Below are 24,396 nucleotides of genomic sequence, written 5' to 3'. Positions count from 1 at the left end.
CGGATACAGACAAACACGGCTGCTACTCTGAAACCTGTCTTCATAGATTTACTTTTTTCTTGCATTTTTGTGTTTAAGGGGTGGGAAAAAAGCCAGAAATATCAACCTACAACTATCAGTTTTATTTCAACTATCAAGAAAAACAAAAAGGATCAGTATGATATCACATAGTAGTAACCTTTTCTTAATTAAATCCTATATACTATTGGCTGTGAAATCAATGATATTGAGAAAGCAGTGTGTAATTAGACCCTTTTTTGAAGAGTTCCTTTAAAATTGACTGTGAATCAGATTCTCGTTTTCAGAGAAGGGGAGTAGTTGTAAATGGAAAACACTTAATTAAATTTTGTTTACTTGCAGGAGGCTTGAAAGTGTGTAGTCAAAGGTGAATGAATAGTTTGTTCTTTATCCACTTAAATGCTTTGTGTGCTGTTTCTTAGTTTTAATCTTTATCCTTTTGCTACTTGAAATGGGAAACACATTCTTCAAACACTTTATTTTGCACTTGTGTAGCTCAACCAACTTCTGTTTTTAAAATCTCAAATTTGTCATATACATAGTGCAGAGTGAAGAGTAGTGTCTTGGCATTGTTTGAAAGAAATTTTGGCTTAGCATAAACGACTGAATTATTTCCATGTTTGCTTACATTACTTTCATTGACTATTTAAGCACTTTCTGAAGTGCATTTTAATGCACATGCTTTATACCACAGCATTTCCCTCTCTTTGGCCCAAAGAGAGGGTGGAGAAGCAATGGGGAGGAAAGATGGATTTTAGTTGGAATACTCTGTGTGGACACATGCAGAGAGAAGGACAGAGCAACTCAGCTAGAATGGGTCAGAAACATCCAGAGATGGGGTGTGGAAGTTACTAGACATGCTCAATAGCGACTTCTGAAGCTGTATAGGAAGTTTTCATTGTAGGCCATCTGTCTTGGCAGCTTACATGCAGTCATCCTCCGAGAACTGAGCAAGTCAGCACAAGGAGGAGGAAGGCTATAAATGTAGGATTTTTTAAAAAATAAATAGAAATTTACGACTGAAATGCTACCAATCTTCTCAAGCTCTGACGAGTGGAGGTGACGCATGCTACATATTATGGCTATGCTACAAAAACTACAAAATCATCTCCAAGAGAAGATCACAGGGCATGTGTTGATGCATGTTCTAAAGGACAGAAGTGTAGATGTTTGGTTGGAATCTTATATTTGTACATATATGACAGCAACAAGGTGGGGAAGTCTGTATGAGAAACACCAGTAGACTTACTGTCCAATAGCTTTTGTTTGCGAGTTGTTATTCATAGTATTCCAAATACTATTTACAGTGTTTTATATTTGTTTTCTTTGCATTAAATCTTTGTTTTACTAAGAATGTATGTACCCTGTCTGAAGATGACTGGGAACTGTTAACACCGATTTACCAGGGTTTTGCCTACAATGGCCATGAAAATTAAGTCTGTAATGCTTTCTGAAAAGACAGAACTTTGGTCAGTTCTTCAGCAAAGAGTTATACATAATATTGCCTTAGTATCCTAGACATTCATCCTCCAAAAAAGAGGCTGGCCTTTCAGACTGGCAGTCTGTGGCTACATTCCACCCTTTGAGGGCTCTCTAAATGTTCAGGCTCTCAGCTTTTCTTAAAATAAGACTCTACTTTTACAGAAGTAATATTAGAAATCTAAACTGATTGCATGTGATTTCCATATTGACTTTCCAAAAATCAAAGGCTATTGACAGTTCCTTCCCCTCTATCGTTACCAGAGGTTGACCGATAAGTCCTGTGAAGGCCATGGCCATGTGTCACTTGAGGGGGTGCCACTATACCATTGTGTGACTCTTATAGGTCTCTGTAATCACCTCAGCATCAGAGGTCTCAGTGGAAATAGTCATTTAATTCAAATCTGTTGAGGAGGTAGAATCAGTGATTGGGTTCTGGTCTACACTAAAAATTAGATTAAACCAGCTACTTTGCTCAGGGGCATATGCGTCAACTCCATGGGTGCTCTGGGGCTGGAGCACCCACGGGGGAAAAAAATAGTGGGTGTTCAGCACCCACTGTCAGCTGCACACATCAGGTCTTCCCCCTCTCTCCCAGTGCCTTCCGCCCGCCCGGATGAGCTGTTCAGTGGTGTGCAGGAGGTGCTAGGGAGGAGAAGGATGAGTGGGAGGCAGGAAGAGGTGGGGGAGGGGGCGGGGAAGTGGTGGAGCAGGAGTGGGAAGGGGCAGGTGGTAATAGGGGCTTGGGAGAAGGAGTGGGGGCTGAGCCTGGGGTGGGGGGGGCAGGAAGGGGGGGGGGGTTGGGGAAAGGGGTAGAGTGAGGGTGGGGCCTGGGGAGAATCGAGGGTCGAGCATCTCTGGGATCTGAGTAAATCAGTGTTTATGCTTAGGTGTGAAAAATCCACACCTTTGAGCGACATAGTAAACTGACCAAGGCTGTGGCTGCTGGGGAGTGATGGCCCTCCTTCCTAGCCCCAGCTTGGGGGCTGCCTCAGCGGGGGACAGAAGGCACATCCATAACATTTGACAGGTAAGACTATTGATATTAAAATATGAGTAGTGTGCTTTTATTTGTAGAACGAAAGAAGTTTAAGTTTTTTTTTTATATAGCGCTTTTATCCAAAGTGCTTTACAATAGTTAGCTAGTGGTACAGACAACATTTGGAAAGATCATTAAGTGGTCCGCTGAGACCCTCAGCAATTTTCAAGTAATCTGCGGAAAAAAAAGTTTGAGAACCACTGCTCTAGTTCACTATTCAATTTACTCTACATGCTTTCATGGTCTTACTGGAGAAACATTATACACTAATGCACATTTTCTTCCATCATTATGCAAGTGCAGTAGAAACCTCAGAGGTCAGTTTGCAGCAACCATTAGAAAATAAGGGCAGCATTTTGCTCTCTTATATAAAAACCGAGCTGACACACAATTCTGATTACAAAATAGCTTTTGAAAAGCATGGTAGTGAACAATTTTTGTAGTGTTTTTCTGCAAAAATATGAAGTTTTACGTCTCAAAAGACACTCTCTTCAAATGTTCTCTTTCAACATTACAAGTGTCTTTGACATGTTTGAAAATCTGTCTGAAAAATGAGAATGAATATTGGAACTTCAGATATTTTTTTCTCCAGTTAGGTTTGGTCTGATTATTTGTAATGGTATCCGATGTTCATGAGTTCCCATCATTCTAATATTTGAAGTCTTCTTTAGGAACAACTGTATAATGGACTGATCTGTTTTTGCCAAACCTAGCGCGATTGATCCTAGCTGCTGGAATCTTATTTATCAACAGAATAGGCGGTAGCAATATGGCCATGCATGCTTCTCTGCCAACATGCTACAAAGTTCAGGAGGAACTTTTTTTTGCTAGGGATGTTCTTAATAAAAACATTGTTTTGGTGTTTTATGGCTTGTCTGCTCTTGAAATGCTAACGTTGCACCCCTGCTCCACTGCTTTAGCACTTAAGTGTAGACACCATCTACGTGGATGGGAAGGATTCTCCCATTGGTGTAGATCAGGGGTCTCAAACCCACGGCCTGTGGGGTTCTTTTTGTGCGGCCTGCCAAGCTCCCCACGGCCTCCCTCCCCCATGCCCCTCTGCCTACCCTGTGGTGCTGCGAACCCCGCACCGCTCCCTGAAGCGGCTGGAACCATGCCCCTGTGGCCACGGAGGGGCAGAGGGCTCTGTGCATTCTCTCTCTTCTAGGCACCGCTCCCTGCAGCTCCCATTGCCCAGGAACGGGGAACTGCGGACAATAGGAGCTTCGGGGGAGGTACCTGGAGGAGCGGCAAGAGCAACACATGGAGCTGTGTGTGTCCCCCGCTCCCCCCTCCGCTTCCTCCACTCCCAGGGACGTGGTTCTGGCTGCTTCCTGGAGCGGAGCAGAGTGGCGCGGGGCCAGGGCAGGCAGGCAGCGAGCCTGCCCTGGCCCCGGTGCATGCTGCTGCCACCCCGGAGCTGCTCTAGGTAAGTGGCGCCAGGCTGGAGCCCACACCCTGAACCCCTCCTGCACCCCAACTCTCTGCCCTAAGCCCCCTGCCATACCCTGCACATCTCCTGCACCTCAACTCCCTGCCCTGAGGCCCCTGCCACACCCGGCACCCCTCCTGCTCCCCCTGGAGGCAGGGAGGGGGCGAGGTTGGAATGGGGCAGGGAAAGGGTGGGAAGAGGGGGGGCAGGGGCGGAGCCCCATAGAAGGGGTGGAGTAGGGGAGGGGCCGGGGGCAGCAGGGGTGGGGTGTCAGTGATGTGGCCCTCGGGCCAATGCACTAGTCCTCATGTGGCCCTCGTGGTCACTTGAGTTTGAGACCCCTGGTGTAGATAATCTCTCTAAGAGGTGGTAGCTAGGGTTGACAGAAGCATTCTTTCATAGACCTAGTGCTGTCTATATGGCAACTTGGCTGTCTATATGGCTTACCTACATTGCTCATAGGTGTGGATTTTTCATACCCCTCAGTGACCTAGTTAAGCTACCTAATTTTTAGTGTAGACCAGGCCTAAGGGTTTTTAAAATATTTATTCTGATTTTGCATTGGCTAATTACTAAACAAAGTGTTAAAAACAGCTTAACTGTTCATTTCAACTTATTTCAACTTATTTTGTTTTACTTTATGTACAGTACTTTCTATTTTATAGTTTTGTCTAAATAGTATGTATATTTAGTATATTGTAGCAAAAAAACCCTAATGAGTTTTTAATAAATGTTAGCAGGAAAAATCTATAAACTGATGCATACAATCTGTTTCTTTAAACCAGAATGCTAATATAAAAGAGATCGGAACAGGTAAACAATAAATAGTCCAAAATGACTAATGGAACAGTAGGAAGCACAGTTGTAGATCACTTTCTTTTTGAAGCTGGAGAGCCTTCATTCTTCATCCAACTCTGGAGCTCACAGTTAGATTCCAAAACTATTTTTACAGATGTAATCATGTTTAGTTAAGGGAAAATTTTGTTTCTTCATTCTGTGTACATAGACTATGTAAAATGGATATTTCTGAAGCAGTTCTTAATATCACAAACTTATTTTGCTGTTACTTGTTCTGATTGGGTGGCTGCCTTTTTGGGCTTGAGGCATCCATAAAGGTGTGTGTTTGTCATATTCAGTTTTACCTTTCAGTGCTAGATTGCTAGACTTCGTTTGACGTCTAGTCTTGTATGTAATTGAAACCTCCCGCAGCTGGATATTGACATATCTAATTTACTACTTCATTGGTCCTTCATTTTCAGTCTTCTAATATCTCTCAATAGTTGCTGCTCTTGGTGTTCACTCAAGGCTTACAATATTGGAGTTGCATCTGACAAAGCTTTGGTTTTTAAATGGCTTATAAATGAAGCTAAGGGTTCCTGCTGCTGTTAAGAAATATTACTAGGCTCTCTCTGCTCGTGCATGTGTTTAAAACTGTAATGCATAAATTCATAATCTTTCACTTAGATTATAGTAAATCTTTTTTCTAAAAATGTCATATGAGGTGGAGTCCTATTATTGGATCTCCAAGTTTTTTGACCCTTTGAGCTGCAGGCAGACTAAACTCCTGTAGTGCCCTTCAGAATGTTAATTTCTGGTTAATTTCAGCTGGATATGAGTCAGCAGTGTGTCCTTGTTGCCAAGAAGGCCAATGGCATTTTGGGATGTATAAGTAGGGGCATAGCGAGCAGATCAAGGGACGTGATCGTCCCCCTCTATTCGACATTGGTGAGGCCTCATCTGGAGTACTGTGTCCAGTTTTGGGCCCCACACTACAAGAAGGATGTGGATAAATTGGAAAGAGTCCAGCGAAGGGCAACAAAAATGATTAGGGGTCTGGAACACATGAGTTATGAGGAGAGGCTGAGGGAACTGGGATTGTTTAGTCTGCAGAAGAGAAGAATGAGGGGGGATTTGATAGCTGCTTTCAACTACCTGAGAGGTGGTTCCAGAGAGGATGGTTCTAGACTATTCTCAGTGGTAGAAGAGGACAGGAGAAGAAGTAATGGTCTCAAGTTGCAGTGGGGGAGGTTTAGGTTGGATATTAGGAAAAACTTTTTCACTAGGAGGGTGGTGAAACACTGGAATGCGTTGCCTAGGGAGGTGGTGGAATCTCCTTCCTTAGAAGTTTTTAAGGTCAGGCTTGACAAAGCCCTGGCTGGGATGATTTAATTGGGGATTGGTCCTGCTTTTGAGCAGGGGGTTGGACTAGATGACCTCCTGAGGTCCCTTCCAACCCTGATATTCTATGATTCTGTGATTCTTACCATGGTCAGCTAAGGATCTCCATGTTGTGGCATTCTCTGCCTGTCTCAAAACCAAAAAACCCTAACTCACCCTTCCAGCTATTAACCTTTTTCTGTTCTTTTTTTCATCTATCTTTCTATCTTTCAGTTCTCTTTGACCCTATCCAGTCAGTCTTCTACCTGTATGCCTTCACTGAAACTGTTCTTGACAGTCTGTCCCTGCCCAAATCTGTCTGTATTCTGATCTCACTACTGCTTCTGGTACTGATCACATCCTCAGTGAGGTCTTGTTTTCTATGGCTTTTGTTAGTTTTTCAGGTTTTCTTATCTTTCTGCTTGCTTCTTCAGCGTCTTGCAGTGGATTCTCTCCCAGTCTCTGTGGGTGTCTCTCGGGTCCTTTCCCTTTGTCCCGGGTCCTTTCCTCTTTTTTCTCTGTAGATCATCTCTCAGGGTGATCTCTCACATCAGTTACCATCTTTTCTCTAGGACTCTTACAGCCTCTCTTGGATGTCTCCCCATGAGCTTACATTGAAAATGACTGAGCTCTTTAGTTTCTTCCTAAATGAGTCCCACTCCTCTACCTGTTCCCTCAGTGAAAATAGCACAGATGACAACACTATCCTTCACTCAGACCTTGACATGGGAGTCAAATTTGACTTCTCCCTGTCCCTTAACTCATGTGTTCAAATTCGGCTGCTGCTTCTGTGATGCTTCTGAAATCAGACCTTGCAACTACACTAAATTCACATTAGGCCCTCATAATTCCTCATCTTGAGTACTATAACTTTGCTGATGTCCAGATCACCCTCTTCCAATCCATATAAATTGCAGGTGCTAAGAAGAACATGAACTTGATACAGCAGTTACATTTATTAATTTAAACTTCAGGAGTGCAATATGGAAGACGCTGAGTTTGCTATCTCTAGTCCTCTTTGGGAGGGAAGAATAAAAATTCAATTTTTTCCCTAGCAGGCTCTTGTGCATATATTTTGATTACTCTCTTTTCCTTTAAATGATTCTCGATTCTTGAGATTTGTAATTGTGGCTCTTTACTGTTTCTATGCAAGGTGCTATTTATTAGTCACTGTTCAAGGTTTTGAAGACCCATCAAAATCTCTTGGCTAACAGCCAATGCTGGGGGAGGACTTTTGGTAATATGGGGAGTGAGACCACCCTACAGTGAATGGGGGAAAAGGCTGGGAGACCATAAACACTGGAAAGGAGTGGGGAACAAGAGTCTGAAGAGTGGGGGCAAGGGCTGACTGAAGTTGAGTCAGGGGAGTGACCCAAGCAGATGCTGGTGGAGCTTAAGGAATTAGATCGAGTCCTGTTTGAAAGTCAATGGGACTTGAGTGCCTACAGTCATTTTCCCAAAAGAACTTTCAGTCTAAATAGACAGTACAGCCACTCAGGACTGGGATGCAATAAAATGAAAACATGATTGGTGAACTTTAGCTCAAATCATTTTTGTAGTGTTTTTCTTTTCAAGATTTTTGTTTTATTGCTATGAATGTGTCATGAGCTTGTCGGCAGTTCAGCAGTTTGTTTGCTTTTCCTGAAACATTTAAATTGACCACATTGTATACCCTGCATGCTTGATTAATTTTATAACAACCTAAAGAGTACAGTATTAAGCTAAACGTTTTAATGATAAAACAGCAACACACTCCACTAATGCAACCTCACTGAGTTAATGTTTGTACTACTTTTTAGATTGCCTGACATCCTATGATTTCAAATTTCCAACTTTATTTCTGTGGTATGGCATTTTGCATTTAATTTCTTAGTTTTTTTTAAAGAAAAATAATAAACAAGGTAAGGTATCACTGGAATATTCCAAGATACTCAAATTCCACCTTTGTTTCATGCTCTTGCTGATCATGCACATAGTTATAAATGTGTTTAAAGTTGCAACACAATGGTTAAAACTTACTGGATCACTGGATGTTTTAAAATCAAGTAACAGTTTTTTCCTTTGGTTGCAGTTCAAACACACTCCTCATTGTGCAGAGTAATGAGAAACAAATAGATGTACCTGTAATGGACAAACTTCAGTGAAGTGTCTTCAAGAGACATCCTGATCAAACATCCACCAACAATTATATGGAAGAGGATTATACATGTAGGAATTAGTTACATTATATACTGGCCAAACAGAGCACAAATGTGCAAACTGTGAGGATTATACTCTTCCTCACAGCAAGTAGAATTTCACAAGGCTGAATCATTTGAAACACAACTTCCAAATTTATATTCTTTTCATACTATTAAAGATCTTCCCTTCTACCAGACAATATCTAAACCCTACATTCACTCTCCATGCACAGTGTAATGCATCATGTTGAAATAGCATCATATACTTAACAAAAACATTCAGAACTTCTCCAACCCTCCAGAAGTACAGAGGTTGCTATATGAAAAATCATCATTGACCTAGTTTTACCACACTAGTATTTTGTATGGTAAAAGTGTACAAATGTTGACATTTTCAGATGTGGCCATTGTATATACAGAGCCTAAAGGTTTGGCATTAGGATGTATTTCCCCCAAGGAAAAGTTCCGGTATTTATCAGAAACTATAAAGGCCCCTTCTGCACCTGTGAACCTTCTGCACACGCGTCCCTTTCTTAGACATGCTGTGGCTAGTTCAAAGAGCTAAGGTGAAAGCTTCTGGGAAAATACATACACAGTTCTTTTGAATTGTGAAATCCCAATCTTAGTTTTTTGCTGCATGTCTCCAGGACAGTTTTTGGGTGCTCAAATTTTCAAACTAGGTCATATATTACTCTTCTATAGAGCCACTTATATGCTATGTTTCAAAGTTGAGCTGTTACTGAGTTATTGATGTGGGGGTGGGGGGAAGTGGCAATTTAGTTATATAATGCAAAACAACCATTTTAAGCACATTTTAAAAGACTGTAGTGAATTTCTTCAAATCACCTCTGGGAAGAGATCAAGCATGGAAAATTTCAGTCTCAAAGGAGAATTTCTTTAGGTTGATAGAAGTAATACAGGAGTGAGAAGGGCTATAATTGGGGCTTGACAAATCCACTCGCCAACAGTGAATAGAGAACTTCCCTTTTCAAGTGGAGTGGCTTACCTAGCGAAGTCTGTGACGTCATCTAAACTCTTCTTTAAAAAAAAAAAATCTAGCCTGTATGAATACAACTAAAGCATTTAAAATATAATAAAAAAGGTAGTAGTATAAATGAGAATTTATTCAATACGACCAACTTATTCATTGGGAATTGCTGTACCAACATTGTCCTGCCCTGAAGAGTTCTAGACAAAATGAAGAGTCATAGGGATTTGTGCTTGCGTGCCTTTGCGGGCAAATCATCAGCTGCTGTAAATTTTGTGTAGCTCAGTTGATTTGAATGGCACTATGCCAACTTACCCTGTATGAGGATCTGACCTGCTGTATGCACAATTTGATGGTTTCAAGTCTAACTTGATTTATATCCTGTATCAAAACAAAAACAAATAAGTAAAATAAAATAGCTGTTGGTGGCTTCCATTGTCTGTGTACCCATCCTGCATCAGGTGCTGTGCACCATGGGACCATTCCCAAGCTGAATGCTGAGACCTGCTTTTTAAGTGGAATTGCGTGATGGGAGCACATTTTACTAGCACCCCTGGATCTGCACTGGCTTCTAACAAGCTTGTGGGTGTAATTCAAGGTTTTAATGTCTAAAGCCCTAAATGATTTTGGGATCTGGTTACTTGAGAGAATGTTTTTCTCCCCATGACATATTGCAGTAGTTGTGATCAGCAGAGTCACTTAAGCAGGAGCTCCTTTGGTATAAATGAGATGGAACTGCAGGCAGGCTGTTCCTTGTGAGGGCTCCTCCAGTTTTCTGTTCTGGAACCCTTCTCTTCTTCCCATTTCTGCCAGAACCCTGATTTGCTGACCTACTGGGACACTGCAAACCCATGTTGTCTTTTTCTTTACCCAGACTTTTCTGGCAGGACTGGGCTGAGAGCTGGGTCACTGTATTCATGGGCAGTCCTTTTATATTATTGTATATGTTAACCTGTTGGATAGATTCCTAGAATATAGCATGGGTACCTATATCTAACTTTTATGAACTTGAATATTTTTTCCTGTAAGTAATTCCTGGGTATTGATGGATCTGATGATGGACAGTATAGTTAGTGGCTTTACAAACTTACTTTGGGCGTGGAGGGGGTTTGTAGTTGTATGGAATAGTGGAAGACAACGACAGAGATGCTTGTGGACAAATGGAAAACAAAGGCTGGAATCACTGGTCCGGAATCACTGTTCAGTGGAGGGTGGAATTATCTTGCTTTACCGTTCAGTTCAGTAGGAATGACTTTGTTGCCTATCTTGCTAATGCTACAGGTTTTTTGGTTGCAACAGGATTTTTAAACTAACTGTAAATACTCAATTTCAGCTGGTAATACTTGTCAATTTATAGAATAGAACTTGCTTTTGTTTGATTTGTAGTTTTGTGTACCACATACTGTTCAGTAGATTCTGCTGGCTCTTTTGAAAAGGGATGCCAGTTATAACAAAATGTCTTCTAAATCTTTATAATTTTAGGAAAAATTCAAAATGTGTAATACAGTACTATACTTTGCATAAGTTGTAAAATGTTTTGTAAAGGGACACTAGTATGTGGGTTTTTTTTTTTAGCGGAGTTATTTTCTAAAAAACAAGAATTAAATGCAATTTCAGATTGTACGCTTATGCTTGTGTTGCCGTACCAATTTTTTGTTGTCTTACAATCACCTTTTCCTGTTTACGATGGAATATTTTCTGCAATACATTACAAAAAATTATATACACATTTCAGTCATTACAGGGAATAAGGAGAAAACTATTCAACCACAGCAAATTAGAAAAAATAACTGTTTATATTTCACATATCCAGGCAAATGAAGGAGTCAGTGTCTTTCAGATAAAATATGTAGCATAATTTGACTGAGATTTTGCACGTGTAAAAATTCCTAAATGCAATCAAATATCCAATATCTGTGCTGTAAGTGTAAGAAATTAACTTTCATAAACTCTAAATTAACTGCTTGAAAAAATATCAATGTTTGCAGCTTCAAATTACAAAATTAAGTCCCATCAAAATGTGTAAAACATACGTGTTCTTGACAGTTTGTAGGATACACTATTGTTGTTTGAGCATCTATGTTGCCAACATGTGTTAAGATTTTAAAATGCATTTTCAATATTTGTGTTTCTGTTTGACGTAGTTGTGGAAAAATTTCTCTCTCTCCCCTTCCCCCACCCCACAATCTCATCTTTTTCTTTTTGACACACTTTAACGCTTTCTTACCTTCGGTTTTGTGACTGATTACAACTTTCCCATTGGTCCCCTTGTTATTAAATAAAAAGTAGGTAATGAACAGGCATATGTTAAACAAAGCTTGACTTAATCTAGTGTGTATTTTGAATTGCATCATAAACTACATTAAATGAATGTTAAATTTGCAAAATCAAATACTCAAAAATTAAGGTTGTTGATATACTGGGTACTTGATGTTCTGGCCTAGCAAAGGCAAAGAGTGAGAAAATAAAGCAGGATTAAGAGGTGGCCTGTAACAAGCCCTCCTCAGTCCTGCTTCTGTCTCAGTCTACAAACCACGCAAAGACCCTTTTTGCTGGTTCAACACCCTGTGAAGTTTATTTATAATTGAGTCCCACCAACTTCACAGCATATCTTTACAAGCAGGGGGAAAGCAATCTCTCTCCCTCTCACTGCCTGCTTTCCCCTTTTTTCACTTCCTTCTGTGCCTATTTTGTGGGTTCTGGCTAATGGCTTAATTAGCCTTTCTGCCCTGCCCCACGCACAAATTAGGCACAGGTCTGCCTGGTTAGCTCCGATCTGCTATGCCTGATTGTAGCTGTTGTGAACAGAGTGCTGACTCAGGCTTTCATAGCTAGCACTCTGTCACATGGCCCAAAAGGATGTGGACACAGAGTGAAATGGGAGCTGAAAGTGGGAGCAACAGGTAAGCGTGCACATGAGGTGCACGGGAGAATTGAGGGAGCCATAGTATACTAGGAGAAAGAGTTAGATTGGATCACTGCAGGAAAGATCTCAGTAAAAGGGGTAGTTTCTAAACTGATAAAGGAAATAATGTAATCTCTGTCCTTTGAGGTTTTTAATGCCCGGCTTGACAAAGCCCTGACTGGGATGATTTAGTTGGGGTTGGTCCTGCTTTGAGCAGGAGGTTGGACTAAATGACCTCCTGAGGTCTCTTCCAACTCTAATCTTCTGTGATTCTATGATAGAAGAGGTCTTCTGGTGAGGCAATAGGAAAAATGGCATTTGGGATGGAGAGACTTGGGAGACTGGATTATTTTATTTCCTTACAGTATGCCATAATGGCGCAAGGAATTTATCGTTTAAACAAGGGACATTCCCTTCCCTGAGGAGCTCAATCCTAGGAATAGAGAGGGAAACAGATGAGTAGGGTAAGAAAGGGGAATGACAGAAGGATTTTGTATACAAATGAATGCATTATAGGCTCTTCAAGAACGCAATCACGCAAAAGGGTGCTCGTTCTCTTCACGCAGCTGCTGAATTCCCCCCCCCCCGTGTTACCCTTCTTGCACACCTTGTGTGCAGCTGCCCACTTCTGGCATCGGTATAAAGGGCCCAGGAAACCCTGAGCCCCTTCCATTCCTTCTTACTGCCTTTGACAGTCATTGGAATTGCTCTTCTTGCATTTGCAAGCTCCCTCAGTGGACAATGTTCTCTTGTATGGTAAATAGTGTTATTAAGGTTATTACTGTTTAGCTTGTTTTTTACCAGCTGAGGTTTTCGGTTGACTCCCAGGTGCTGAGGGATGCCTCAGTCACTGGGCTTCAAGCCCTGCATTTCTTACACGAAGGCTATGCTTGTGCGCTCAAATTGCTTGAGGTGCCACAGGGAAGTTCATATTGGAGAGTGTTGCCAAACGTGCAGGGACTTTAAACCTCGCAGGAAAAAGATTGTGAAGCCAAGCTATAGTTTCTATTCATCTGAGCCAGGTGAGTCGGACTTGGCACCAAGTGTCTCGGAGTTGTTAAGGAGTGCTCCTCCTACTTTGTCTGAGTCCTGACACCACTCACCATCCCCAGTGTCTAAGTAGAGGCATAAGAAGTGCACTGCCTAAAGGGAGAGAACCTTGGTATCGAAGTCTGCTAGGCAAGGGGATAAGAGCAGAGTGTAGTCTAAGTCAAAACACTCCTCTGAAGATGGCACAATTGACTCCAGCACCTTGGTAGATTCCATCAAGTCTGGAGCCGAAGGAGTCCCTTCTGCATCTGCGACACCCCACCATACTGACCACGCTGGAGGCGTTTACAACACTTGGTACTATACTAGCCTCATGTACCCCTGATTGCTCGCCCTTTGGTACCATCAAATGTACCCCAATGCTTGCTGCTTTGTGGGCCTCAGCACCAGTCGCCAGCACTGTCTGGAAGTACACCACTGTTGTCAGCGGAAAGAGTCGTCTTCCAAATCTGAGGTCAGGTCGTACATTTCCCATCTTTGGAGCTGCTTGCTTGCTGCTCCTCCTCCAAATGTTTCCACCGTTCCATAGATCCTATCGCAGGCATGCCATTGAGTAGTTGGCCAGGAGGTCTTGGGAGCCTACAACTGTCCAGAGGGCTTTCCCCCATTCTCTGTATTATATTCCAGGCACTCCTGTTCGGTGATCTTGGAAATGCCATTCCTGCTTGCAGTACTGAGCCTGGTACCAGACTCCAAGAGCTGGCTCCACAGAACGCTGCAGATCAATAAAGGGAGGAAGAGCATCCAAGCCAGTGCTGGCCACCTCCTTCCTCCTCCCCTCTTGGGGAGGGGGGGGGCAGGCAGGCATGTTGCCTCCCCCAGATGACTATAAGGTGCACTAGGAATCATTAGAGGGTTGCCTTAAGTCTGGGCCTACATGTGGAGGAAGTAAAAGAATCCTCTCACTACCTGCTCAGTATTTTAGCAACTGGAGGTCTTTCCAGAGTGACTGTGACTGACAGACAGGCTTTCCTACCTCATTTTGGGGGAGAAACCTGTTTGTCCTTATGGACAACATCACACTGATATTTTACCTCGGCAGATAGGGAGGAGCTCGATCATTCTTCCTGTGTCAGAAAGCAATTCACCAATGGGAATTTTGCATAGTCCATTCAATCAACCTCAAGGCATCTTACCTTCTAGGGGTGCAGAATGAGCTAGTAGTTTGCCTGAGCAGGTCTTCCTCAGTCACCACAAGTGCTCTTTTCACCTGGATGTAGTCAGATGCATTTCCCAGCAGTGCCGTAGTCCCCAAATAAACCTATTTGTGAACAAGTACAACAGAAAATGTCGTCATTTCGGCTCTATACGTGGCCACAGCCTGGGTTCTGTCACAGAAGCCTTCCTGGTACCCTGTATAGGAAAGCTTTATTTTGCTTTTTCCACAATCCCACTCCTGTGCAGAGTGCTACTGAAGATCATAATTAAATTAATTAATTAATATTAGCACCAGCATGGTCTTGCAAACAGTGGTTTTCCACTCTGTTGGACCTCTCAGCGGTGACTCCAATCTCACTCCTGTTGCATCTGATCTCTCAGGACCACAGTTAGCTGCTCCACCTGAACTTGCAGTTCCTTCATTTAATGGCCTGGAAGTTTCATGGTTAAATCCCAAAGAGAAGGCTTGCTCAGAGCAAGTTTGCTGGGTCTTACTAGATAGCAAACAGGCCCTCCAACAGGTCAGCCTACTTGTTAAAATGGTTCTCTGTCTGGGCTTGTCAAACCAGAGTCTCATCAGTGCATTCATCCATCCAGTAAATACTCGACTGTCTGCTGCATCTGAAACAGCAAGGCTTAGCTATTGCTTCTATTAAGGTTCACCTGGCAGCAATATCAGCTTTCCATCCTCATGTGGATAACTGTTCTGTTTTTTCTAATGACATGACAATTAGATTCCTTAAAGGCCTGGAAAGATTGTACCCTCAAATAAGGGAGCCTGTTTCCCCCGGAGAGTTGAACTTAGTTTTATCTAAACTTGTGGGACCAACATGCTCCTTACTACACCTTTCCTGGAAGGTGGTTTTCTGAAGGTGGAGACCTAAGCCCTGAGGTAAGTGGGATACCAAGGAGGGTGCAACAGGGGAGACCTCCTGATCCCTACTGAGAAGGTAGGGCAATCAGCTAGTTATCTTAGGTGCCTGTACACAAATGCAAGAAGCCTGGGAAACAAGCAGGAAGAACTGGAAGTCCTGTTACAGTCAAGGAACTGGTGATGTGGTGGGAATAACAGAGACTTGGTGGGATAACTCACATGACTGGAGCACTGTCATGGATGGGTGTAAACTGTTCAGGAAGGACAGGCAGGGGAGAAAAGGTGTAGGAGTTGCACTTTACGTAAGAGAGCAGTATGATTGCTCAGAGCTCCACTATGAAACTGGAGAAAAGTCTGAGAGTCTTCAAGTTTAGAGGCAAGAGTAACAAGGGTGGTGTCGTGGTGAGCATCCACTTTAGACCACCAGAACAGGAGGATGAGGTAGACAAGGCTTTCTTCTGACAACGAACCAAAGTTTCCAGATCACAGGCTCTAGTTTTCATGGGGGACTTCAATCAACCTGACATCTGCTGGGAGAGCAATGCAGCAGTGCACAGACAATCCAGGAAGTTTTTGGAGAGCGATGGGGACAACTTCCTGGTGTAAGTGCTGGAGGAACCAACTAGGGGCCATGCTCCTCTTGACCTGCTGCTCACAAACAGAAGAATTGGTAGGGGAAGTAGAAGTGGGTGGCAATCTGGGCAGCAGTGACCATGAGATGGTAGAGTTCAGGATCCTGACACAGGGAAGAAAGGAGAGCAGCAGAATATGGACCCTGGACTTCAGAAAGGCAGACTTTGACTTCCTCAGGGAACTGATGGGCAGGATCCCCTGGGAGGCTGGAGTCCAGAAGCGCTGGCTGTATTTTAAATTAGTCTTATTGAGAGTGAAGGAACAAATCATCCCAATGTACAGAAAGAATAGTAAATATGGCAGGCGTGTTAACAGAGAAATCTTCAGTGAGCTTAAACACAAAAAGAAAGCTTACAAGAAGTGGTAACTTGGTCAGATGACTAGGGAGGAGTATAAAAATATTGCTTGAGCAGGCCAAAGCAAACTTGGAGTTGCAGCTAGCAGGGGATGTGAAGGGTAACAAGAAGGGTTCATACAGATATGTTAGCAACAAGAAGAAAGTCATGGAAATTGTGGGACCCTTACTGAATGGGAGAGGCAACCTAGTGGCACATGATGTGGAAAAAGCTGAAGTACTCAATGCTTTTTTTTTTCCCCTCTGTCTTCACAGACAAGATCAGCTCCCAGACTGCTGCAGTTCTCACCACTAAGGGCCACTCACCTCCTCCCCATATTGTGCTGTGAAGAGGTTAAAGGCTATTTTGAAAAGCTGGACATGCACAAGTCCATGGGACCAAATGCAATGCATCCAAGGGTGCTCAGGGAGTTGGCTGATGTGATTGCAGAGCCATTGGCCATTATCTCTGAAAACTCCTGGCAATTGAAGGAGGTCCTGGATGATTGGAAAAAGGCAAATATAGTGCCCATCTTTAAAAAAGGGATGAAGGAGAATCCACGGAGCTACAGACCGGTCACTCCCACCTTTGACCCTTTCCAAAATAGCCTGCAATGCTTGCAAGAGCATTAGCAATATACAATGCTGATCTGCCTTCTCCAGGGAACCCCTTGAGGGAGGGGGCCAATGGGTGTGACAGCCTCACCTCAGTCCCTGGGAAAATCATGGAGCAGATCCTCAAGGAATCCATTTTGAAGCACTTGGAGGAGAGGAAGGTGATCAGGAACAATCGACATGGATTCACCAAGGGCAAGTCATACTTGACCTACTTGATTGCCTTCTATGATGAGAGAACCAGTTCTGTGGATATGGGGAAAGCGGTGGATGTGATATATCTTGCCTTTAGCAATGCTTTTGATATGGTCTCCCACAGTATTCTTGCCAGCAAGTTAAAGTAGTATGGGCTGGATGAATGGATTATAAGGTGGATATAAAGCTGGATAGATTGTTGGGCTCAACGGGTAGTGATCAACGCCTCGATATCTAGTTGGCAACCGGTATCAAGCGGAGTGCCCGGGGTCTGTCCTGGGGCTGGTTTTGGTCAACATCTTCATTAATGATCAGGATGATGGGATGGATCTTACCCTCAGCAAGTTTGCAGAGGACACTTCAAATTTTTATATCAATCAATTTACTTGCCTGTATCTTAAACCACATGGAAATAGGGGTGAGGAACAACTATACATATTGAATGTTAGACAAGCACTGATTTTTTTTTTTATCTGGAAAGGACCAAATCATTTCAGCTGTCAATCCAGCTGTTCGTCGCCAAAGCGGACAGAATGAAAGGTCCTGCACAAAGAATTTAATTTTGGGTAACTTCTTGTATCTGCCCATGTTACAATCCAGCAGGTGTCTCTCCTCCAGACAAGCTGACTGCCTATTCCACAAGATTGTAAGCATCCTCAACGACATTCCTAGTGCAGGACTCTTGCTGGACTCTTGCAAAGCAGCAACCTTGTCATCTGTGTTTAATTTCTCCTCCCATTATACCATCAGTCAGTATTCAAGAGATCATGTCAATTTTGGTCAATCAGTACTGCAGAACCAGAACTCTGGTCCCTCTGCCTTTTTAACTAAGAATGGAATACACATGTGCAATCACTCGAAGAAAAAATGGGTTCTCACCTTTTGTAATCTTCAAGATCTGTTGCACACGTCCATTCCACGACCTGCCTTCCTATCTGTCTGCATTGAAGGTTCCAGAAAGGAGGAACTGAGGAGGCTCAAGGTCAGCTGCGCCCTCTATACCAGCACCGTGTGGCAGTGGTGGGCGCTTGAGCTGTCCCAACAAGTACCACTGAGAAAAGAATTTCTGGTGACTGTGGGGTGTGTGCACACACAGAGAGTGGAATGGACATCTGCAACACATCTCGAAGAACAACAGTTATGAAAGGTTAGTAATCCCCCCCCATATCAGAAGTAGATTTTAAGAACGATTTTGAAGTGGTGAAGATACGGGCCTTATGAATGAATTCAGGAAGGTGCAATCTTACATAGAAGGTAATGAAGGGATAAAGATGACTGTTTGAGAGGCAACAAATGGGATGATGGGGGTGATAACGCTGGCTGAGACAGAAGGCAACATGAAGCTTTACTAAGGAGAATAAGTAGAGAACTAGATTTATATATAAGCCTTGAAATAGGTGACCAGCAATTACAACTTGATGCAATAACAGATGGTAGGCAGTGGATGAATTCTAGGAGGGGTGGGGGATGCAATCAGACTACGTAATGGAGATAATTTTAACAGGTGCATTTTGTATGGAATGAAGAGCGACTGGGTATGTTTGAGAAGCCAGAGACGAGGGTATTTGTCATTGCTGAGGCAGGCTATGGGGGCCTGAATGAGAGACTTTGATGTGGAGGCAGAAGAAAAGGAGGAATCTTGTACATGTAGAAGCATAAGAATGATTTGAATATGGCTTGGAAGTGTGGAGCAAAGGAGAGGAAGAAGTCACAAACATCCATCAGTCCTGAACTATGTGGAAAGTTTATGGTATTGCTGACAGTATTAGGGAAAGAAGAAAATGGAGAAAGCTTGAGAGGAAATGTCAGGAGTTTGATTTTGCTAGTATTCATTTTCTTTGACAATAAGACCCCAAACAGATGTTAGAGACAAGCTAAGATTGAGGATTGAAAGTGAGAGAGTGCTGATGGAGAGAAATTTGTCAATAATCAGCATAGATATGATACTTGAAGCCATTTAAGCATGAGATCTCCCAGCTACAGATGGTAGCTTTCCAGAGTTTTGGTCCAAGGGAAACTACCTGTGCCAATAAACTCAGCCCACAAGGTTTAAAAATTGGCTTTCTCAAAGACTGGTGACTCAAGTAATTTTAAATAAAATCTCATTAAATCTAATAGGAGTGATATCTTTTATTTATTTTATTTATTTAATTAAATTGATTTGAGTAGGAAAGACTCAACTCATTCAGTAAAACCACTCAGTGAAGTGGCAGATGGGGGGGAAAAAAAAATCCTTGTCTGTTTCATAGAGTAATGCAAAGCTTTTGCACAGAGCAGTGACTTTGGGATTTTTGAAATATACAAAATCTTTTAAAATGTTCACATAACTGTAAGAAATATTAAGGTTGTGTCAGTCATTTCAAGCAGAGGAAGGTAGGGCATCGTTTTTACTCCGAGTTCTGGAGAACATATGGCTATTTCTGTCTTAACGGTGACTCTCCCTACCCTTAAAAGTTGAAAACTTAAAAAAAAAAAAAAAATCAATCCTCATCCAGAGAATATTAAAAATGACATTTGAAGACGCATTTGTGAAACTTCTTGAAAGCTGTGTACAGGAAGTAAACCCAGAGCTCCAACAGGAACAAAGCTATGTTCTAAAAAAAGCAACAACACTAGCTTGTGGTGACAGAAACCTTGTGATTTAACAATAGTCAAGAATATGCTATAAGCTGTCACAGTTAGAGGAGGCACTTGCTTTGTCTCCTCAGAGTCCCCATCATCTAATAATTTGTTTTCTGTACTTCTGGGTTTTCTTATTACAATTTTTGGGGTGGAAGTTTTCAAAGACTGACTAGAATGTAAAAATTGTGTATATTTATGTGTAGAACCTAAATCAATAAATCTAATCACTTGGCCATAATGTAGGATTTTCATCCTCACTTTCTGCCTACAATGAGAAGCACCAAGAGACTGTCTTGCTTATAATTAAATCCTGAAGTTCTAGGTTTCTTAACAGGCATTGTTATGTATCTCTTGTCATTAAATATTTTTCATACTTTTTTGTTTTCACAACATTTTCATGCATTTTATAGATTAAACACAGAATTCGTACAGGAAAGTAATGAAAGTGCTTCTGGCTGGATAGATGTTCAGTGGTTTTAGAGGGGATTGTATTTGGTTTAGTTGGATATACTGTGTTGGATATGCTCTCTTGGAAACAGTTCTCTAGAGAACTATCTATAAAGTTATAAAGTATGACTGGAAATGGAAATAACTTTTTTAAATTTAAGATTAAATTCCAGCATCAGAAAGTGAAACATTGCTGTTTGGGTTATTACTAATTGTCACCTTTTAATCAACATCAGTATATGTAGAGCCTACATCAAGTCTCTCTTGTGCATATTAATATACAACATGTATGGTAAGAAATAACAGTAGGTAAATATACCAGGAAACTACCTTATCACACCAAATATCTATTTTTCCTAGGCACCTGTATGGATTCTCATATGCAATACCTTTTTAATTCACAGCAATATTGTGTAATTCTGATTTTACTTGTATTTTGATAAATATTATTAACAACTTTATATTAATTTGCTTGTATTGATAAATATTCATTAGTAAAGTGTTGTTGACTTCTCATGAAATTGATTTTGTTTGACAGATGAATTACGGAAGCTGAGTTGGTCTGGAATTCCTAAACAGGTTCGCCCGATCACGTGGAAGCTTCTTTCAGTAAGTTCTGTTTGTGGCAATAATTGCTTTGTTTCTGTCACTGAAGAATTTTGCTGGAGTTATAGCCTATTAGTGATACTCCAAATTATTGCATCATGTTACTGACTGGTAAAAGCAAAGAATACAGTTATATTATTTGTTCAGTTTCAAGCTTGTTTTGTCAAATTAGGAGGCAATGACAATAAGTAGTAAATAACTGGTGTACTTTAATTTTTTTTGTTTAAATGTGTGTATTCAAAATTGTTAGCTTCCCACAAAAAGTATGATGTATTCTAGCTAAGAGTGTTTAGTTAGCAAAGTGTGAACTTGAAAATCGTCATCATAAATATGTGTTTTACCTATTTTCTATCTGTACATGATGGGGGGGTAGGGGAAGGGAGTGGTAAAGCCACTTGCATTGAAAAGACTCAGTGCTTACACTGTAGAGAATGTAGAAGAGACTTTATCAGCAAATGTTCATGAACTTAAGGTCTGTTTAACATTCTGAGCTATGCACACAAGAGTTTAACACTGTTAAATTTTTCAGGGAAGGCTTAGATTGTATTCCCTGATGATTTATTTTTTCAAAAAAGGAAAGCTAAGTGTTCACTTCAGATTGGGTCTGATTTTCAGCGTTAGAAAGGAAATCAGACGCAATCTCTCTTGCTAATGAGTCCTAATAAATTGGTTGTGTAGTGCTTTCTAATTCTAAATGCATATGCAGTTTTTAACAGAGAATATTTATTGATTAAATAGTCTCTTGCAATTAAAATTAAGCACAGTGTGCAATCACTTTTATTTTATATTTCAAAATTTGAAGTCAGAGCTTTGAACTGAGTAATGTGAGTTTCTCTTGAAACTGAGGGCATGTCTACACATAGGACAGTTAAACTGATTGTTTACATAGGGAGTTTAATCTGCAGCATATGAGTTAATTCACTTTGAAATTGCTTGCATACACATGAGGGAATTCATTGTAGTACACTCAGGGCCGGCTCCAGCTATTTTGCTGCCCCAAGCGGACAAAAAAAACAAAACAAAAACCAAGCCTGGTTGAGCTGCCACCGAAGTGCCGCTGAAGAGGAAGAGAGGGGCTGCAGGGCCCACTGCCGAGTTGCTGCTGAAAAACCGGCCGTGCCGCCCCCATGACGGACGGAGTGCCACCCCTTTCTATTGGCCACCCCAGGCACCTGCTTCCTTTTCTGGTGCCTGGAGCCGGCCCTGAGTACACTGACTCTGTATTTAGCATGAACTGTGGAGTCCTCTTGCAAAGTGAATTAACTTTGCTGGAAAGCGAGTTAGTCCGGACTATTGTTTGTATGCATGCAATGCTGCTGCGAGCTACTTTGGTAGTCTTCCACTGGCTATGCGTGCCATGCTCTGCCCTGCGGTCAAGTTGACTGGATGCCGCCACCCCTGCTTATAAGATGGTGCACAGCCAGACTTCATCCATTTGTTCCTGGATCCCAGTTGATCACAATACCTGTGATGATGCGGCGTAAGGTCCTACAATATGTTTTGAGCAACTACTTGGAGCTGTGCCAAGATGCTGGATCTTATCGCCATTTGGGGAGAAGTATTGGTGCATGAAGCTCCTGTGGCCAGCCTACAGAACAAAGACCGTTTTGTGGATATTACTGGGCAGATGTCCACAAGGGGCCATGACTGGGATGCTGAACAGTGCTGGATAAACACCTGCTTGCACAGGAGCTGCACAGGATTTTACATAACTACGTAATCACTCAAAACCAGGCAACTTGAGGAGCCTGCTGGTCACTGCTTCACTACCCCCACACTTCCCTGAATATGACTACCAAGACTTATTGAAGGATAAGCATGAGAAGCCCAGTAAAGAGATGTCTCTGGAAAGCCAAAATCTGTCTGCGACTGATGCTGGCTAGGGAAAAGGAAAGCCTGATTCCTGCCCTGATGTACTCAATCCTGAATCCCAGCAACTCAGACTAGGATTGAGGAGGCTGATCCTATGGAGGGAACTGTGGCGTGTGAAGGTTTTTAAAATTTACTTAATTTACCTTTTAAGTTTTTAATTCACTGCTGCTGTTCTGCTATACTGCCATAGAATATCAGGGTTGGAAGGGACCTCAGGAGGTCATCTAGTCCAACCCGCTGCTCAAAGCAGGACCAATCCCCAATTAAATCATCCCAGCCAGGGCTTTGTCAAGCCTGACCTTAAAAACTTCTAAGGAAGGAGATTCTACCACCTCCCTAGGTAACGCATTCCAGTGTTTCACCACCCTTCTAGTGAAAAAGTTTTTCCTAATATCCAACCTAAACCTCCCCACTGCAACTTGAGACCATTACTCCTTGTTCTGTCATCAACTACCATTGAGAACAGTCTAGATCCATCCTCTTTGGAACCCCCTTTCAGGTAGTTGAAAGCAGCTACCAAATCTCCCCTCATTCTTCTCTTCCGCAGACTAAACAATCCCAGTTCCCTCAGCCTCTCCTCATAACTCGTGTTCCAGTCCCCTAATCATTTTTGTTGCCCTCCGCTGGACTCTTTCCAATTTTTCCACATCCTTCTTGTAGTGTGGGGCCCAAAGCTGGACACAGTACTCCAGATGAGGCCTCACCAACGTCGAATAGAGGGGAACGATCACGTCCCTCGATCTGCTGGCAATGCCCCTACTTATACATCCCAAAATGCCATTGGCCTTCTTGGCAACAAGGGCACACTGTTGACTCATATATCCAGCTTCTCATCCACTGTAACCCCTAGGTCCTTTTCTGCAGAACTGCTGCGTAGCCATTCGGTCCCTAGTCTGTAGCAGTGCATGGGATTCTTCCGTCCTAAGTGCAGGACTCTGCACTTGTTCTTGATGAACCTCATCAGATTTCTTTTGGCTCAATCCTCTAATTTGTCTAGGTCCCTCTGTATCCTATCCCTACCCTCCAGCGTATCTACATCTCCTCCCAGTTTAGTGTCATCTGCAAACTTGCTGAGGGTGCAATCCACACCATCCTCCAGATCATTAATGAAGATACTGAACAAAACCGGCCCGAGGATCGACCCTTGGGCACTCCACTTGATACCGGCTGCCAACTAGACATGGAGCCATTGATCACGACCTGTTGAGCCAATCTAGCCAACTTTCTATCCACCTTTATAGTCCATTCATCCAGCCCATACTTCTTTAACTTGCTGGCAAGAATACTGTGGGAGACCTTGTCAAGCTTTGCTAAAGTCAAGGAACAACACGTCCACTGCTTTCCCCTCATCCAGAGAGCCAGTTATCTTGTCATAGAAGGCAATTAGATTAGTCAGGCATGACTTGCCCTTGGTGAATCCATGCTGACTGTTCCTGATCACTTTCCTCTCATGTAAGTGCTTCAGGATTGATTCTTTGAGGACCTGCTCCATGATTTTTCCAGGGACTGAGGTGAGGTTGACTGGCCTGTAGTTCGCAGGATCCTCCTTCTTCCCTTTTTTAAAGATGGGCACTACATTAACCTTTTTCCAATCGTCCAGGACCTCCCCTTGATCGCCATGAGTTTTCAAAGATAATGGCCAATGGCGCTGCAGTCACATCTGCCAACTCTGTTAGCACTCTCGGATGCAGCGCATCCGACCCCATGGACTTGTGTTCGTTCAGCTTTTCTAGATCGTCCCGAACCACTTCTCTCTCCACAGAGGGCTGGTTACCTCCTCCCCATGCCGTGC

General features: G+C 42.4%; 1 protein-coding gene across 3 annotated transcripts in view; it reads left to right on the top strand.

The window, feature by feature from the left end:
- Nucleotides 1–24,396, top strand: part of TBC1D22A (TBC1 domain family member 22A) — a 440,402-nt gene that overhangs the window by 51,223 nt on the left and 364,783 nt on the right. For all 3 annotated transcript variants that reach the window (XM_073328376.1, XM_073328375.1, XM_073328374.1), the window contains exon 5: nt 20,665–20,735. In XM_073328376.1, the coding sequence (XP_073184477.1) occupies nt 20,665–20,735 (71 nt within the window). The remainder of the gene's footprint in view (nt 1–20,664; nt 20,736–24,396) is intronic.

The sequence above is a fragment of the Lepidochelys kempii genome, chromosome 1 (assembly GCF_965140265.1).
Source record: "Lepidochelys kempii isolate rLepKem1 chromosome 1, rLepKem1.hap2, whole genome shotgun sequence".
Taxonomy (NCBI): Eukaryota; Metazoa; Chordata; order Testudines; family Cheloniidae; genus Lepidochelys; species Lepidochelys kempii.
This window is presented reverse-complemented; position numbering and strand designations above follow the sequence as displayed.